General features: G+C 31.6%; 1 protein-coding gene across 9 annotated transcripts in view; it reads left to right on the forward strand.

Moving 5' to 3' along the window:
• LOC129754276 (allatostatin-A receptor) overlaps nt 1-16,886 on the forward strand; it is a 54,152-nt gene extending 37,266 nt beyond the window's left edge. For 8 of the 9 annotated variants that reach the window (XM_055750232.1, XM_055750238.1, XM_055750237.1 and 5 more), the window contains 3 exons: nt 6,804-6,959; nt 7,255-7,593; nt 16,166-16,886. In XM_055750232.1, coding sequence (XP_055606207.1) covers nt 6,804-6,959; nt 7,255-7,359 — 261 coding nt within the window. In that variant the 3' untranslated portion in view covers nt 7,360-7,593; nt 16,166-16,886. The remainder of the gene's footprint in view (nt 1-6,803; nt 6,960-7,254; nt 7,594-16,165) is intronic. The other variant, XM_055750235.1, reaches the window with a different exon arrangement.
• The last annotated feature ends 3,055 nt before the right edge of the window (nt 16,887-19,941 follow it).

Genomic DNA, 19,941 nt, shown 5'->3' on the forward strand with positions numbered 1-19,941 from the left:
GGCCGATCTGTCTACTGGATACAGCGGGTAAGGTCCTGGAGAAGGTGATTCAGAACCGACTTCAGAGATACACGGAAAGTGAGGGCGGACTCTCGGGGAAACAGTTTGGTTTCCGTCGAGGTCGCAGCACCGTAGATGCCATCCGCTCGGTCATCGAGGTAGCGGACAGAGCCAGGCTGACCAAGAGGAGAGGGCTCCGCTTTTGCGCGGTTGTCACTCTGGATGTGAAGAACGCCTTCAACAGTGTCAGTTGGACAGCGATTGCGTCGTCGCTCATCCAAATGAGGATCCCGGCATATCTGTATAGGCTTGTGGAAAGTTACTTCCACAATCGCCAACTGCAGTATATGACCGGCGAGGGTTTGCGAACACAAGAGGTTTCGGCGGGTGTTCCACAGGGGTCAATACTCGGCCCGGTTCTGTGGAACATCACTTACGACGAACTCCTACGAACGAGCCTCCCATCGGGAGCCGAACTCGTAGGATTTGCAGATGATGTAGTCCTCTTGGCGAGGGGCTCCTCAACAGCGGAGGTTGAGCTACTGGCCACGGTAGCTATCCAGGAAGTGGAACGCTGGATGCACTCCAAGTGCCTGCGTCTAGCCCACCACAAAACCGAGATGGTGCTTATCACCAACCTGAAATCACCCCAAACAGGTACCATTGCCGTTGGACCGTGCAACATCGTGTCCAAACGCGCAATCAAGTACCTAGGGGTGATGATCGACGACAGGCTCAGCTTCACGAGCCATGTCGAACACGTGTGCAAGAGAGCGGCAATGGCCACGGCCGCACTCACACGAATGATGCCGAACTCCTCGGCTATCCAAAGCAGCAAAAGGCGGATCATTGCAAGTGTGACCACTTCGATCTTGCGGTACGGAGCAGCGGCCTGGAGGCAGGCCCTGGGAGGAAGCTGTAACCTGCAGCGACTGAGCAGCGTTCAGCGGCTGATGAACCTGCGGGTTATCAGCGGATACCGGACCATGTCGTCCGAAGCCGCCTGTGTAGTAGCGGGTGTTATGCCCATCTCGGTTTTGCTAGAGGAGGATGTCTATTGCTACGACAACAGAGACACGCCCAACGTTCGAGATCTCGCCAATGAGGACTCGATGTCCAACTGGCAGCAGCTGTGGGACAGCTCAACGAGAGGAAGGTGGACCCATCGTCTGATCCCGCACATCGGGAGCTGGATCGGAAGAAGGCACGGTGAAGTGGACTTCTATATGACGCAATTCCTGACTGGTCATGGATGCTTCATGAAGTACCACTACCGGTTTGGACATGTGGCTTCGCCATATTGCCCAGATTGTGGTGACGTAGAGGAAACACCCGAACATGTGGTGTTTGTCTGTCCGAGGTTTGCGGCGGTACGTACTTCCATATTTGCCGCCTGTGGGCCTGACACGACAGCAGATAACGTTGTACAGAGGATGTGTGCGGATTCCAACACTTGGCATGCGGTCAGCGATGGGTTCACCCGGATCATGACTGCCCTGCAGAGGAGCTGGAACCAACGGCAGTCCGCGAACGGTGTAGGATGACTCCATCGGCGGGGAGCATCTGAGTAGTGTGCGTCCGATCCCTTGATCAAAGCTACAAAGATAAGGCAACATCTTCTGCGTAGCGGAGGTCAGGGGTGCGCCGCGAACGTGTGTAGGATACCCCAATGTCGGGGGGTATCCGAGTAGTTCCGCTTCCTAAGAGGGAAACTGCGGGGATAAGACTTTACCTTCCTCGTAGCGGATCTCGAGGGAAGAGGGTTAACCACTGTCGGGGGATACCCACGGGTAGAAAGGCTCTCGACGCCGGGCGAGCCTCTCGAGTCGGTGTAGGATGTCGTCACCGTCGGGAAACATCCGAGTCGTAGCGTTCCAAGTCCCGAATGTGTGCCGTGACAGGCGCGAGTCTAGGATAAGCTGCTCTCGATTTGGCACACAACGGGCAGGAAAATCCGCGGGCCAAAAATCCTAGGGTTGCCAACCAAGGGGGATAAAGAAGACCGGACAACGGTCGGAGTAGACTGACCCCATCGACGGGGGGCTGTCGAGTAGAGTGCGTCCGACCCCACGGTTTGAAGTTACAAAGATAAGACAATACCTTCTGCGTAGCGGATGCCGTGGGTGCGCCGCGTTCGTGTGTAGGATGCTCCACCGAGTAGAGCGGTTCTCAACGACAGAAGCTGCGGGGATAAGACTCGACCTTCTTCGCAGTGGAAATCGTTGGGAAAGGGTTATTCCACGTTCGGGGAATACCCACGGGTAGAGTGGCTCTCGACGCCGGGCGAGCCATTCGAGTCGGTGTAGGATGACGTCTTCGTCGGGAATCATCCGAGTCGTTGCGTTAAGTCCCGCGCGTGTGCCGTGACAGGCGCGAGTCCAGGATAAGCTGCTCTCGATCTGGCACACGACGGGCAAGGTGGCAAACTTCGAACCCTGAAGATAAGAGGTCGGGCTTCGAGTCGTTAGAGGAGAGGTCAGGCCTCAAACCTTCAGGCGGAGAGGTTTGTGTGGTCAACCCCGAGTCTTTATGTTAGGAGGTCGGGTCCCGAGTCGTAAGAGGAGGGATCAGGCCCCTTACCAACAAGAGGAGGGGTACAAGTGGTCACCTCGAGTCATTACGATGAGAGGTCAGATTTCAAGTCGTTAGAGGAGAGATCGGGCCTTGAATCGTGCAGAGGAGAGGTAAACCTCGAGTCGATGCGAGGAGGGGTCGGATCTCAAGTCGTTAGAGGAGAGATCAGGCCTCAAGTCGCGAAGAGGAGAGGTTTGTGTGGGAATCTCGAGTCATTGCGAGAAGATGTCGGTTCTCAAGTCGTTAGAGGAGAGTTCAGGCGTCGAGTCGTAAGGATGAGAGGTTTTGCTGAAAGTGGTCTCGTTAATGAGTATTGCCTTTGAGCGCATTAGCGCGAATAGACCTCCCACTATTGAAGCATAGTGTACTAAACAGTTCGAGGTGGGAACCAGGTCTGCGGCCCCAGGTGGAGTTTAGGGAGTAGGGGGTATACACGGAGTATATCATGAGTCTGCCCATTGTACCCATGGACCCAGAGTAGCAAACTGGGGGGACGCGGTGGCTCGCCGTGCCTTGGAATACAATCCGTAAACCGGGATTTACCACCTGTGGTTACCAACTAAAAAAAAAACATACATACATACATACATACATACATACATACATACATACAGTGTCAGTTGGACAGCGATTGCGTCGTCGCTCATCCAAATGAGGATCCCGGCATATCTGTATAGGCTTGTGGAAAGTTACTTCCACAATCGCCAACTGCAGTATATGACCGGCGAGGGTTTGCGAACACAAGAGGTTTCGGCGGGTGTTCCACAGGGGTCAATACTCGGCCCAGTTCTGTGGAACATCACTTACGACGAACTCCTACGAACGAGCCTCCCATCGGGAGCCGAACTCGTAGGATTTGCAGATGATGTAGTCCTCTTGGCGAGGGGCTCCTCAACAGCGGAGGTTGAGCTACTGGCCACGGTAGCTATCCAGGAAGTGGAACGCTGGATGCACTCCAAGTGCCTGCGTCTAGCCCACCACAAAACCGAGATGGTGCTTATCACCAACCTGAAATCACCCCAAACAGGTACCATTGCCGTTGGACCGTGCAACATCGTGTCTAAACGCGCAATTAAGTACCTAGGGGTGATGATTGACGACAGGCTCAGCTTCACGAGCCATGTCGAACACGTGTGCAAGAGAGCGGCAATGGCCACGGCCGCACTCACACGAATGATGCCGAACTCCTCGGCTATCCAAAGCAGCAAAAGGCGGATCATTGCAAGTGTGACCACTTCGATCTTGCGGTACGGAGCAGCGGCCTGGAGGCAGGCCCTGGGAGGAAGCTGTAACCTGCAGCGACTGAGCAGCGTTCAGCGGCTGATGAACCTGCGGGTTATCAGCGGATACCGGACCATGTCGTCCGAAGCCGCCTGTGTAGTAGCGGGTGTTATGCCCATCTCGGTTTTGCTAGAGGAGGATGTCTATTGCTACGACAACAGAGACACGCCCAACGTTCGAGATCTCGCCAATGAGGACTCGATGTCCAACTGGCAGCAGCTGTGGGACAGCTCAACGAGAGGAAGGTGGACCCATCGTCTGATCCCGCACATCGGGAGCTGGATCGGAAGAAGGCACGGTGAAGTGGACTTCTATATGACGCAATTCCTGACTGGTCATGGATGCTTCATGAAGTACCACTACCGGTTTGGACATGTGGCTTCGCCATATTGCCCAGATTGTGGTGACGTAGAGGAAACACCCGAACATGTGGTGTTTGTCTGCCCGAGGTTTGCGGCGGTACGTACTTCCATACTTGCCGCCTGTGGGCCTGACACGACAGCAGATAACGTCGTACAGAGGATGTGTGCGGATTCCAACACTTGGCATGCGGTCAGCGATGGGTTCACCCGGATCATGACTGCCCTGCAGAGGAGCTGGAACCAACGGCAGTCCGCGAACGGTGTAGGATGACTCCATCGGCGGGGAGCATCTGAGTAGTGTGCGTCCGATCCCCTGATCGAAGCTACAAAGATAAGGCATCATTTTCTGCGTAGCGGAGGTCAGGGGTGCGCCGCGAACGTGTGTAGGATACCCCAGTGTCGGGGGGTATCCGAGTAGTGCCGCTTCCTAAGAGGGAAACTGCGGGGATAAGACTTTACCTTCCTCGTAGCGGATCTCGAGGGAAGAGGGTTAACCACTGTCGGGGGATACCCACGGGTAGAGAGGCTCTCGACGCCGGGCGAGCCTCTCGAGTCGGTGTAGGATGTCGTCACCGTCGGGAAACATCCGAGTCGTAGCGTTCAAAGTCCCGAATGTGTGCCGTGACAGGCGCGAGTCTAGGATAAGCTGCTCTCGATTTGGCACACAACGGGCAGGAAAATCCGCGGGCCATAAATCCTAGGGTTGCCAACCAAGGGGGGATAAAGAAGACCGGACAACGGTCGGAGTAGACTGACCCCATCGACGGGGGGCTGTCGAGTAAAGTGCGTCCGACCCCACGGTTTGAAGTTACAAAGATAAGACAATACCTTCTGCGTAGCGGATGCCGTGGGTGCGCCGCGTTCGTGTGTAGGATGCTCCACCTTCGGGGAGTATCCGAGTAGAGCGGTTCTCAACGACAGAAGCTGCGGGGATAAGACTCGACCTTCTTCGCAGTGGAAATCGTTGGGAAAGGGTTATTCCACGTTCGGGGAATACCCACGGGTAGAGTGGCTCTCGACGCCGGGCGAGCCATTCGAGTCGGTGTAGGATGACGTCTTCGTCGGGAATCATCCGAGTCGCTGCGTTAAGTCCCGCGCGTGTGCCGTGACAGGCGCGAGTCCAGGATAAGCTGCTCTCGATCTGGCACACGACGGGCAAGGTGGCAAACTTCGAACCCTGAAGATAAGAGGTCGGGCTTCGAGTCGTTAGAGGAGAGGTCAGGCCTCAAACCTTCAGGCGGAGAGGTTTGTGTGGTCAACCCCGAGTCTTTATGATAGGAGGTCGGGTCCCGAGTCGTAAGAGGAGGGATCAGGCCCCTTACCAACAAGAGGAGGGGTACAAGTGGTCACCTCGAGTCATTACGAGGAGAGGTCAGATTTCAAGTCGTTAGAGGAGAGATCGGGCCTTGAATCGTGCAGAGGAGAGGTAAACCTCGAGTCGATGCGAGGAGGGGTCGGATCTCAAGTCGTTAGAGGAGAGATCAGGCCTCAAGTCGCGAAGAGGAGAGGTTTGTGTGGGAATCTCGAGTCATTGCGAGGAGATGTCGGTTCTCAAGTCGTTAGAGGAGAGTTCAGGCGTCGAGTCGTAAGGATGAGAGGTTTTGCTGAAAGTGGTCTCGTTAATGAGTATTGCCTTTGAGCGCATTAGCGCGAATAGACCTCCCACTATTGAAGCATAGTGTACTAAACAGTTCGAGGTGGGAACCAGGTCTGCGGCCCCAGGTGGAGTTTAGGGAGTAGGGGGTATACACGGAGTATATCATGAGTCTGCCCATTGTACCCATGGACCCAGAGTAGCAAACTGGGGGGACGCGGTGGCTCGCCGTGCCTTGGAATACAATCCGTAAACCGGGATTTACCACCTGTGGTTACCAACCAAAAAAAAAAAAAACATACATACATACATATATACATACAATTCTTTATGTACATATGCATTGTGTATGTGTGCAGTGCAGTGATCAACTAAAAAAAAATGCATTGTGCAAGCAAAAATGTTAAAAGAAAAAATTTGTCACGAATCCGTACAACACCCAATAGGACAATTCTTACTACGGCCCTGATCTGAACTATAATATTTTTTTAAATGTTTTAACAATTTTTTTATTTCTGTCGTGTTTTGAAATTGATTTTTAAGTTCTGATTCGAACTAATTTGAATTCGGATGCTATTTGCTTCCGTTTTTATTTTCTGAGCTTTGTTTTTTATGTCCTGTGTTCAAAATGCACTGAAAAATGAAAATTCTATATTCGTTTTCTGGTATTTCTGAAATATTAGTTTCAGATTTGTTTATTATATAAACCTCGAGCAACTAAAATCACCCAGACAATACTTGGCAAAATTCATTCTATGAAACTAACTTATACTTTATAAGAAAGCGCCTGAATGTACGCACTCGAAGAATCTTTCCTTCAACATAGCGACATAATTACAATAACCTTTGCAAATGCAAAAAAAAATTAAAACAAATTGAAACATATACTTTCTTTGAACGTACATTGTATGTAAAAGGGTGCACCTTGATTAAGAATAACGGTGATAATGGAAGGACGCGAGTGCTAATTTGATTCCCTCACCTATTTCCAGATGATTCTGGTATTGAAATCGCTCAACCGGTACGAAGTCACCCACGTCAGTATCATCGTTCAGATTGTAGCGCACGTACTGGCGTACACTAATTCCTGCATCAACCCGGTGCTGTATGCTTTCTTGTCGGACAATTTCCGGAAAGCATTCCGAAAGGTAAGTCAAAGAGAACTCCAGATGAGAGTCGGGCACGTGCTGTCCGGTTCATACACGCGTTAGAAAACAAACTAAGTCCTAGTACATAGTATGTTGGTAATACATTTTTATGATGTTGGCTGCTGAAGATGTAGTAATTGATTCTTTTTCTCATTTGACTTTTGTGAACTATAATCCTGAAACATAACTGAACCTTAATCTACCAGGCAGGGGGCGCCGTTCTAATTGATAACGGTTGTTTTTCTCTGATTTTCCCCCATACTGCTGCTGATACACCTTGTTTTTTTTCTGGCAGGTTGTTTGGTGCGGAAAACCACCCTCACTGATGCCCCAGGGCGGACCACAGACAAAAACAACTCGCACCGGCAATGGCTGTTCGAATGCGGCAGATGTTTTGTGAGTGGAGGCCAGTGATAGCAAACTTGCTGAAAAGTACATCGAAATAACCAGCTTGTAAGAGAAAGTCATCAGTTTGGTGGGCCCATAAAACTGTGCAAAGTGGAAAGGTTATAAATCATTGCAAAAAAAAAAAACGATTAGATATCAACAATACCGATAAAACTGGTGAGCAACAAGTCCACAATAAATTCTCAACATTGACGATGTTCTGCAATCGGTGGGGTTTCACAAACAGGTAATCTGCATGAATATTTTCAGCACTATTAAAAAATTTCATTATCAATTCTGCTAGTATGATAAGAAAGTGATATTTGCTTTCTCAAAAGCATTTGTTTAGGCAAAGCCAAACCGTTTTTGGAAATTTTGTATTAAGACCCTCAAATGAGGGTCTATATTTCTTGACAACCATGAAATTTTTCGATTAAATTTTTTGTAATGTTTGTAATTTTTGTAACTTTTGTATCTTTTGTAATTTTTGTAATTTTTGTAATTTTTGTAATTTTTGTAATTTTTGTAATTTTTGTAATTTTTGTAATTTTTGTAATTTTTGTAATTTTTGTAATTTTTGTAATTTTTGTAATTTTTGTAATTTTTGTAATTTTTGTAATTTTTGTAATTTTTGTAATTTTTGTAATTTTTGTAATTTTTGTAATTTTTGTAATTTTTGTAATTTTTGTAATTTTTGTAATTTTTGTAATTTTTGTAATTTTTGTAATTTTTGTAATTTTTGTAATTTTTGTAATTTTAGTAATTTTTGTAATTTTTGTAATTTTTGTAATTTTTGTAATTTTTGTAATTTTTGTAATTTTTGTAATTTTTGTAATTTTTGTAATTTTGGTAATTTTTGTAATTTTTGTAATTTTTGTAATTTTTGTAATTTTTGTAATTTTTGTAATTTTTGTAATTTTAGTAATTTTAGTAATTTTTGTAATTTTTGTAATTTTTGTAATTTTTGTAATTTTTGTAATTTTTGTAATTTTTGTAATTTTTGTAATTTTGGTAATTTTTGTAATTTTTGTAATTTTTGTAATTTTTGTAATTTTTGTAATTTTTGTAATTTTTGTAATTTTTGTAATTTTTGTAATTTTTGTAATTTTTGTAATTTTTGTAATTTTTGTAATTTTTGTAATTTTTGTAATTTTTGTTGTAATTTTTGTAATTTTTGTAATTTTTGTAATTTTTGTAATTTTTGTAATTTTTGTAATTTTTGTAATTTTTGTAATTTTTGTAATTTTTGTAATTTTTGTAATTTTTGTAATTTTTGTAATTTTTGTAATTTTTGTAATTTTTGTAATTTTTGTAATTTTTGTAATTTTTGTAATTTTTGTAATTTTTGTAATTTTTGTAATTTTTGTAATTTTTGTAATTTTTGTAATTTTTGTAATTTTTGTAATTTTTGTAATTTTTGTAATTTTTGTAATTTTTGTAATTTTTGTAATTTTTGTAATTTTTGTAATTTTTGTAATTTTTGTAATTTTTGTAATTTTTGTAATTTTTGTAATTTTTGTAATTTTTGTAATTTTTGTAATTTTTGTAATTTTTGTAATTTTTGTAATTTTTGTAATTTTTGTAATTTTTGTAATTTTTGTAATTTTTGTAATTTTTGTAATTTTTGTAATTTTTGTAATTTTTGTAATTTTTGTAATTTTTGTAATTTTTGTAATTTTTGTAATTTTTGTAATTTTTGTAATTTTTGTAATTTTTGTTATTTTTGTAATTTTTGTAATTTTTGTAATTTTTGTAATTTTTGTAATTTTTGTAATTTTTGTATTTTTTGTAATTTTTGAAATTTTTTTAATTTTTGTAATTTTTGTAATTTTCGTAATTTTTGTAATTTTTGTAATTTTTGTAATTTTTGTAATTTTGTAATTTTTGTAATTTTTGTAATTTTTGTAATTTTTGTAATTTTTGTAATTTTTGTAATTTTTGTAATTTTTGTAATTTTTGTAATTTTTGTAATTTTTGTAATTTTTGCAATTTTTGTAATTTTTGTAATTTTTGTAATTTTTGTAATTTTTGTAATTTTTGTAATTTTTGTAATTTTTGTAATTTTTGTAATTTTTGTAATTTTTGTAATTTTTGTAATTTTTGTAATTTTTGTAATTTTTGTAATTTTTGTAATTTTTGTAATTTTTGTAATTTTTGTAATTTTTGTAATTTTTGTAATTTTTGTAATTTTTGTAATTTTTGTAATTTTTGTAATTTTTGTAATTTTTGTAATTTTTGTAATTTTTGTAATTTTTGTAATTTTTGTAATTTTTGTAATTTTTGTAATTTTTGTAATTTTTGTAATTTTTGTAATTTTTGTAATTTTTGTAATTTTTGTAATTTTTGTAATTTTTGTAATTTTTGTAATTTTTGTAATTTTTGTAATTTTTGTAATTTTTGTAATTTTTGTAATTTTTGTAATTTTTGTAATTTTTGTAATTTTTGTAATTTTTGTAATTTTTGTTATTTTTATAATTTTGTAATTTTTGCAATTTTTGTAATTTTTGTAATTTTTGTAATTTTTGTTATTTTTGTAATTTTTGTAATTATTTTAATTTTTGAAATTTTTCTTAATTTATGTTATTTTTGTAGTTTTTGTAATTTTTGTAATTTTTGTAGTTTTTGTAATTTTTGTAATTTTTGTAATTTTTGTAATTTTTGTAATTTTTGTAGTTTTTGTAATTTTTGTAATTTTTGTAATTTTTGTAATTTTTGTAATTTTTGTAATTTTTGTAATTTTTGTAATTTTTGCAATTTTTGTAATTTTTGTAATTTTGTAATTTTTGTAATTTTTGTAATTTTTGTAATTTTTGTAATTTTTGTAATTTTTGTAATTTTTGTAATTTTTGTAATTTTTGTAATTTTTGTAATTTTTGTAATTTTTGTAATTTTTGTAATTTTTGTAATTTTTGTAATTTTTGTAATTTTTGTAATTTTTGTAATTTTTGTAATTTTTGTAATTTTTGTAATTTTTGTAATTTTTGTAATTTTTGTAATTTTTGTAATTTTTGTAATTTTTGTAATTTTTGTAATTTTTGTAATTTTTGTAATTTTTGTAATTTTTGTAATTTTTGTAATTTTTGTAATTTTTGTAATTTTTGTAATTTTTGTAATTTTTGTAATTTTTGTTATTTTTATAATTTTGTAATTTTTGCAATTTTTGTAATTTTTGTAATTTTTGTAATTTTTGTAATTTTTGTTATTTTTGTAATTTTTGTAATTATTTTAATTTTTGAAATTTTTCTTAATTTATGTTATTTTTGTAGTTTTTGTAATTTTTGTAATTTTTGTAGTTTTTGTAATTTTTGTAATTTTTGTAATTTTTGTAATTTTTGTAATTTTTGTAATTTTTGTAATTTTTGTAATTTTTGCAATTTTTGTAATTTTTGTAATTTTTGTAATTTTTGTAATTTTTGTAATTTTTGTAATTTTTGTAATTTTTGTAATTTTTGTAATTTTTGTAATTTTTGTAATTTTTGTAATTTTTGTAATTTTTGTAATTTTTGTAATTTTTGTAATTTTTGTAATTTTTGTAATTTTTGTAATTTTTGTAATTTTTGTAATTTTTGTAATTTTTGTAATTTTTGTAATTTTTGTAATTTTTGTAATTTTTGTAATTTTTGTAATTTTTGTAATTTTTGTAATTTTTGTAATTTTTGTAATTTTTGTAATTTTTGTAATTTTTGTAATTTTTGTAATTTTTGTAATTTTTGTAATTTTTGTAATTTTTGTAATTTTTGTTATTTTTATAATTTTGTAATTTTTGCAATTTTTGTAATTTTTGTAATTTTTGTAATTTTTGTAATTTTTGTTATTTTTGTAATTTTTGTAATTATTTTAATTTTTGAAATTTTTCTTAATTTATGTTATTTTTGTAGTTTTTGTAATTTTTGTAATTTTTGTAGTTTTTGTAATTTTTGTAATTTTTGTAATTTTTGTAATTTTTGTAATTTTTGTAATTTTTGTAATTTTTGTAATTTTTGCAATTTTTGTAATTTTTGTAATTTTTGTAATTTTTGTAATTTTTGTAATTTTTGTAATTTTTGTAATTTTTGTAATTTTTGTAATTTTTGTAATTTTTGTAATTTTTGTAATTTTTGTAATTTTTGTAATTTTTGTAATTTTTGTAATTTTTGTAATTTTTGTAATTTTTGTAATTTTTGTAATTTTTGTAATTTTTGTAATTTTTGTAATTTTTGTAATTTTTGTAATTTTGGTAATTTTTGTAATTTTTGTAATTTTTGTAATTTTTGTAATTTTTGTAATTTTTGTAATTTTTGTAATTTTAGTAATTTTAGTAATTTTTGTAATTTTTGTAATTTTTGTAATTTTTGTAATTTTTGTAATTTTGTAATTTTTGTAATTTTGGTAATTTTTGTAATTTTTGTAATTTTTGTAATTTTTGTAATTTTTGTAATTTTTGTAATTTTTGTAATTTTTGTAATTTTTGTAATTTTTGTAATTTTTGTAATTTTTGTAATTTTTGTAATTTTTGTAATTTTTGTAATTTTTGTAATTTTTGTAATTTTTGTTGTAATTTTTGTAATTTTTGTAATTTTTGTAATTTTTGTAATTTTTGTAATTTTTGTAATTTTTGTAATTTTTGTAATTTTTGTAATTTTTGTAATTTTTGTAATTTTTGTAATTTTTGTAATTTTTGTAATTTTTGTAATTTTTGTAATTTTTGTAATTTTTGTAATTTTTGTAATTTTTGTAATTTTTGTAATTTTTGTAATTTTTGTAATTTTTGTAATTTTTGTAATTTTTGTAATTTTGTAATTTTTGTAATTTTTGTAATTTTTGTAATTTTTGTAATTTTTGTAATTTTTGTAATTTTTGTAATTTTTGTAATTTTTGTAATTTTTGTAATTTTTGTAATTTTTGTAATTTTTGTAATTTTTGTAATTTTTGTAATTTTTGTAATTTTTGTAATTTTTGTAATTTTTGTAATTTTTGTAATTTTTGTAATTTTTGTAATTTTTGTAATTTTTGTAATTTTTGTAATTTTTGTAATTTTTGTAATTTTTGTAATTTTTGTAATTTTTGTTATTTTTGTAATTTTTGTAATTTTTGTAATTTTTGTAATTTTTGTAATTTTTGTAATTTTTGTATTTTTTGTAATTTTTGAAATTTTTTTAATTTTTGTAATTTTTGTAATTTTCGTAATTTTTGTAATTTTTGTAATTTTTGTAATTTTTGTAATTTTGTAATTTTGTAATTTTTGTAATTTTTGTAATTTTTGTAATTTTTGTAATTTTTGTAATTTTTGTAATTTTTGTAATTTTTGTAATTTTTGTAATTTTTGTAATTTTTGCAATTTTTGTAATTTTTGTAATTTTTTGTAATTTTTGTAATTTTTGTAATTTTTGTAATTTTTGTAATTTTTGTAATTTTTGTAATTTTTGTAATTTTTGTAATTTTTGTAATTTTTGTAATTTTTGTAATTTTGTAATTTTGTAATTTTGTAATTTTTGTAATTTTTGTAATTTTTGTAATTTTTGTAATTTTGTAATTTTTGTAATTTTTGTAATTTTTGTAATTTTTGTAATTTTTGTAATTTTTGTAATTTTTGTAATTTTGTAATTTTTGTAATTTTTGTAATTTTTGTAATTTTGTAATTTTTGTAATTTTTGTAATTTTTGTAATTTTTGTAATTTTGTAATTTTTGTAATTTTTGTAATTTTTGTAATTTTTGTAATTTTTGTAATTTTTGTAATTTTTGTAATTTTTGTAATTTTTGTAATTTTTGTAATTTTTGTAATTTTGTAATTTTTGTTATTTTTATAATTTTGTAATTTTTGCAATTTTTGTAATTTTTGTAATTTTTGTAATTTTTGTTATTTTTGTAATTTTTGTAATTATTTTAATTTTTGAAATTTTTCTTAATTTATGTTATTTTTGTAGTTTTTGTAATTTTTGTAATTTTTGTAGTTTTTGTAATTTTTGTAATTTTTGTAATTTTTGTAATTTTTGTAATTTTTGTAGTTTTTGTAATTTTTGTAATTTTTGTAATTTTTGTAATTTTTGTAATTTTTGTAATTTTTGTAATTTTTGTAATTTTTGTAATTTTTGCAATTTTTGTAATTTTTGTAATTTTTGTAATTTTTGTAATTTTTGTAATTTTTGTAATTTTTGTAATTTTTGTATTTTTTGTAATTTTTGTAATTTTTGTAATTTTTGTAATTTTTGTAATTTTTGTAATTTTTGTAATTTTTGTAATTTTTGTAATTTTTGTAATTTTTGTAATTTTTGTAATTTTTGTAATTTTTGTAATTTTTGTAATTTTTGTAATTTTTGTAATTTTTGTAATTTTTGTAATTTTTGTAATTTTTGTAATTTTTGTAATTTTTGTAATTTTTGTAATTTTTGTAATTTTTGTAATTTTTGTAATTTTTGTAATTTTTGTAATTTTTGTAATTTTTGTAATTTTTGTAATTTTTGTAATTTTTGTAATTTTTGTAATTTTTGTAATTTTTGTAATTTTTGTTATTTTTATAATTTTGTAATTTTTGCAATTTTTGTAATTTTTGTAATTTTTGTAATTTTTGTAATTTTTGTTATTTTTGTAATTTTTGTAATTATTTTAATTTTTGAAATTTTTCTTAATTTATGTTATTTTTGTAGTTTTTGTAATTTTTGTAATTTTTGTAGTTTTTGTAATTTTTGTAATTTTTGTAATTTTTGTAATTTTTGTAATTTTTGTAATTTTTGTAATTTTTGTAATTTTGCAATTTTTGTAATTTTTGTAATTTTTGTAATTTTTGTAATTTTTGTAATTTTTGTAATTTTTGTAATTTTTGTAATTTTTGTAATTTTTGTAATTTTGTAATTTTTGTAATTTTTGTAATTTTTGTAATTTTTGTAATTTTTGTAATTTTTGTAATTTTTGTAATTTTTGTAATTTTTGTAATTTTTGTAATTTTTGTAATTTTTGTAATTTTTGTAATTTTGTAATTTTTGTAATTTTTGTAATTTTTGTAATTTTTGTAATTTTTGTAATTTTTGTAATTTTTGTAATTTTTGTAATTTTTGTAATTTTTGTAATTTTTGTAATTTTTGTAATTTTTGTAATTTTTGTAATTTTTGTAATTTTTGTAATTTTTGTAATTTTTGTAATTTTTGTAATTTTTGTAATTTTTGTAATTTTTGTAATTTTTGTAATTTTTGTAATTTTTGTAATTTTTGTAATTTTTGTAATTTTTGTAATTTTTGTAATTTTTGTAATTTTTGTAATTTTTGTAATTTTTGTAATTTTTGTAATTTTTGTAATTTTTGTAATTTTTGTAATTTTTGTAATTTTTGTAATTTTTGTAATTTTTGTAATTTTTGTAATTTTTGTAATTTTTGTAATTTTTGTAATTTTTGTAATTTTTGTAATTTTTGTTATTTTTATAATTTTGTAATTTTTGCAATTTTTGTAATTTTTGTAATTTTTGTAATTTTTGTTATTTTTGTAATTTTTGTAATTATTTTAATTTTTGAAATTTTTCTTAATTTATGTTATTTTTGTAGTTTTTGTAATTTTTGTAATTTTTGTAGTTTTTGTAATTTTTGTAATTTTTGTAATTTTTGTAATTTTTGTAATTTTTGTAGTTTTTGTAATTTTTGTAATTTTTGTAATTTTTGTAATTTTTGTAATTTTTGTAATTTTTGTAATTTTTGTAATTTTTTGCAATTTTTGTAATTTTTGTAATTTTTGTAATTTTTGTAATTTTTGTAATTTTTGTAATTTTTGTAATTTTTGTAATTTTTGTAATTTTTGTAATTTTTGTAATTTTTGTAATTTTTGTAATTTTTGTAATTTTTGTAATTTTTGTAATTTTTGTAATTTTTGTAATTTTTGTAATTTTTGTAATTTTTGTAATTTTTGTAATTTTTGTAATTTTTGTAATTTTTGTAATTTTTGTAATTTTTGTAATTTTTGTAATTTTTGTAATTTTTGTAATTTTTGTAATTTTTGTAATTTTGTAATTTTTGTAATTTTTGTAATTTTTGTAATTTTTGTAATTTTTGTAATTTTTGTAATTTTTGTAATTTTTGTAATTTTTGTAATTTTTGTAATTTTTGTAATTTTTGTAATTTTTGTTATTTTTATAATTTTGTAATTTTTGCAATTTTTGTAATTTTTGTAATTTTTGTAATTTTTGTAATTTTTGTTATTTTTGTAATTTTTGTAATTATTTTAATTTTTGAAATTTTTCTTAATTTATGTTATTTTTGTAGTTTTTGTAATTTTTGTAATTTTTGTAGTTTTTGTAATTTTTGTAATTTTTGTAATTTTTGTAATTTTTGTAATTTTTGTAATTTTTGTAATTTTTGTAATTTTTGCAATTTTTGTAATTTTTGTAATTTTTGTAATTTTTGTAATTTTTGTAATTTTTGTAATTTTTGTAATTTTTGTAATTTTTGTAATTTTTGTAATTTTTGTAATTTTTGTAATTTTTGTAATTTTTGTAATTTTTGTAATTTTTGTAATTTTTGTAATTTTTGTAATTTTTGTAATTTTTGTAATTTTTGTAATTTTTGTAATTTTTGTAATTTTTGTAATTTTTGTAATTTTTGTAATTTTTGTAATTTTTGTAATTTTTGTAATTTTTGTAATTTTTGTAATTTTTGTAATTTTTGTAATTTTTGTAATTTTTGTAATTTTTGTAATTTTTGTAATTTTTGTTATTTTTGTAATTTTTGTTATTTTGTATTTTATTTTAATTTTTTGTATTTATTTTATTAAACGAATAATTTGTAGCAATTACAATTCATATGTAGTTTAAATGCCATGATTCAGCATTACTTAGATAGATCTTTTTTTACTCTGTCAGCTTCCACATGACGACGTGACGTGATGATGATATTCCAGCCCAGGACATATAGGTAATGTATATAGATGGTGCTTCGTTTCTGAGTGATGGAGGAAACTCCACATCAGCGAACGGGTTTTATTTTTGGAGTTTTTGTTGTTTCTTTGGAAAAGGATGTTTCCTGACTAATTTCGTTAGGTTTGAGTTACCTAGAAAGGCTTTATTACTGTTCCTTTCTGTCAACTTCCATTCTTGGTAATTTACGATTATTTTTGTGGAAAAATGCGTTCTGCTTTATCTATTAAAGAACATTTCGCTAATCCATTTAAAGGTATATTTAGTTACATGTTTTAATATTCTCGATGCTTCTATTTTTCTTCACAGTTTAGCGTATTTGAAAGTTCTTATGTTTCATGCTACAAATAAGACAACAATCAGGTAAATTTATAAAATTTTGTTATACATATTTTAACCGTGTTTAAGTAATGAATGATCTCAACTGAAATTCACCTTATGAGCCCAAAGGGGATTTTCTAAATGTGGTATTGATTATTTGGATATTCTTGGTGTCACATAAAATGCAATTCGATTACAAATGTTAAACAATAGTACAACAGAAGATACAATAAAAATATGTATCGAAAAATCAGATTCGAACGCACGGAAAAGTACTCTGAAATGTTCTATTTTTGAGATGTTTTGAAAGTTTGTCTACTAGTTCTAATCAATTTCAATACTCCAAATAAAGATCAATGTATTTAAATTAATTCAAGAATTAAGCTGTTCCTTTTATTCTTCGAAAGAATTTATCCATTGCCCTTACTTGGTACTATTCCCACAGGAAATCTGAAATTTAAATAACGTACAACATTATTTATACTCGGATACTGGGATAAATTAACGGATTTTGAAAAAGTATAAGTAAGTATATACATAGAGCAATTTTAAATTATTTTCAGGCAATCGGCGGTAATGAAATAATAATTCAACGTCAAGGCGGGCAAGGTTAAGTTGTGTATTTTACCAAACTTGTCATTCCGCATTACTGCTGGCTGAGTAAATCTGCCATTTGCTGTTTGCCCGAATGGGATAAGTAATGGTTTCGTCACAGTCGAGTGTTATCCTTTCTTTCCCATAGAAGGTTTAGTAGCTTTCAACAAGCCGATACACGCTCAAGCTTGGATGAAATTTGTGGAACTTCTCCTAGGCATAGAAGCGATACACCTTTGTCAAGCGCATTGAGTGTGGATAATCTCGGGAACAACGACGATCAGGATGCTCTAGCTATGTAGTCCGAGATAGAAAAATGATTACTAGGTACTAGGCGATGGGGTGTGACGGTGTTATTAAGGCTTCATTGGATTCACAGCCAGAAAATACGCAGGTGGGAAGCGAAAATCACTTTAAGGCGGGCGGTGAAACTTGAATTTTTGACTTGACTTCAGCTTTTTGGTGATTGTTCCGTCGAGACAGTTTTACGAAAATGTAAACCAAAAAGAATAGTGAGGTTTATATGTAAGTAAATTTTAATTTCAACTTCATCTGTAATTCAAAAGTCATTCAAAGAATCGGTTTTTTATGTTGCATACCCAAAGGCGTTTAAATGGTTTGTTTTATTTTTTTTAACTGTATAACTCCTTCTTCTAAATGCTAGGGCTAGACCATACTAGGATACAGTTTGTCTCGAGACGGGATGAAAATCTGAAATAAATTTATTGTAGAAGTGTTCAAAAGTGTTTTTGTATCATTCTCTATTATACGAAATCATTATGGTCTGTGGAAGTGTTTAATAGTGTTTTTGTACCGTTCTCTTTTGAAATTATTATCAATCGTAACAATTAATAACAATAGAAAATTTTATTAAATGAATGTGCTTCACACATCTCCGCTATGTAATTTTTTTTAGATTTTTTATTTCTTACACCTGGCATCCTTGGACCCCCTTTTTCGTAAACACTTCAGCCAGCTGTCAAAACTTTTTTCAATATGGCTGAACTGCGATTTGGCATTTGAGACCACAATACTAGAGTTATCAATCATCATGTCCTAGACAAGATCATATAATAAAGTCATCTTTAGTTCAGCTAACCGGCTCTCCAGCAACCACTAGAACTTTGTACAACGGTATTTGAGCGAGCCAGAACTTTTCAATACTTGTGCCTTAGTTTTGATGAACACATTAGGTGGGACAAGCAAATCGCGACAAAAGATTTAATATTTAAAATTTTATTTAAAAAAAATTGATAGATGATTCGAAAATTTAAACAGTTGAAAGAACGGAAATTAAACTACAGAAGGCGGGAAGTCTATCATTTTTTGTATTGGAGATTTTTTGTGCGAAAAAGATTTTATGCAATTTTGTTCAATATAAGTTTTTTTCCAACTTTTTCCAATCCATTGAAAAATTAAGTTTTTTATAACCCCCTCGTGATGTTTCAACTCCAAGTGACGAAAGAGGGATTTCAAATATGTTCCGGCTCTATGAATAACAATTCGAAATGGGAACGAGAAATGGAAAAATAGAATAGGGCATTTGCACAGTGCATTAGTACTAGTAAGCCGTTGGGCAAACAAAAGTGACAGCTGTAGTGACTTTACCACATCACCAGCAATCATCACTAAACATCACTTGCACTACATTTTTAAAACTGTTTCACAACACTACACTTTCACCAATATTCATCCCAATAGTTAAGCGGTCAAAACACATCCATTCGCAACCACAATAGTTTTCAGAATGACCAGGGGGATGACAATCTGGTTCTTCTTGCGAACAAGAATCGTTTTCTTTTTTTCTATCCATCGGGAGAAACGTTTATGGTGTTTTCCTCTCAAAGCAATACAGAGTTGAAAAAGTCAAAATTTCAACCAATGAGGAACCAGAATGATTTTTGTGTTAGTGTGCAATCATTCATAATTCTCTATGATATGACATCTACACCCTTATTCTTGTTTTCGATCGAATGGCGTTCGTTCGAAAGTTCTGCAATTTTGCATTCTTGTTTTCGTTCGAACGAATGAGAACCGTTCGATCTTTCGAACATCGTTCGTACGAACAAAAAACTGCATTCCCGTTTTCGATTGAAAGTATTTTTTCTATGGACTGACAAACGCGAGTCCAACGCTGCGAATGATGACCGTTTAAAGCAATTGGTGGAATTTAAAGCAGATTATAAAATACAAAAGTGGTTCAAAATATTTTTTCTAATGGCTGTCAAACGCATGTACGATCCAGCGAACCGTGAGCGTTTGGCAAAAAGTGTACACAGTTCAACAGTGGTTGCAAAATTTCAAACTGGTGCAAATGAACAAATATTTGTATGAAGTCAGTTGTAAATTTAAAAGATGAATAAAACTATGGAATTTTTCTGGAAAAAATTTACAGAACAAATTATTACAAAAATCATTTTTATTTGAATTGTTTCTTTTTATATGCAAGTTCTCAACCACGCTTAGTTTGATTCTGAAACTTCTCTCTCGGCGGGCTCGCTTTTCAGAATAGCAGCGTGTGCACTCCCACAGCGGCTGGGTATTGGCTCCGGCTCGTTGAACAATCGAAACAGCACCTCGACCATTTGCAGTTGTTGATGGTGTTGAGTTTTTAATCAGGCCAGATCCGTTCGGCTTCGATTATCCCATCCGGCCTTCTCCTCCAGGAGGTTTTTCATTCCCGTTTCAGCCCGATAGGCCAACTGCAGATGACGACTGATTCAGAATTTTTTGTTGCTGAGGGCGGCGATTCCGGCCAACTCCAGCACTTCAGTCGCCAGGCACTCCAAAACAACGCCCAGTGGCAA

The sequence above is a fragment of the Uranotaenia lowii genome, chromosome 3 (assembly GCF_029784155.1).
Source record: "Uranotaenia lowii strain MFRU-FL chromosome 3, ASM2978415v1, whole genome shotgun sequence".
NCBI classification, from domain to species: domain Eukaryota; kingdom Metazoa; phylum Arthropoda; class Insecta; order Diptera; family Culicidae; genus Uranotaenia; species Uranotaenia lowii.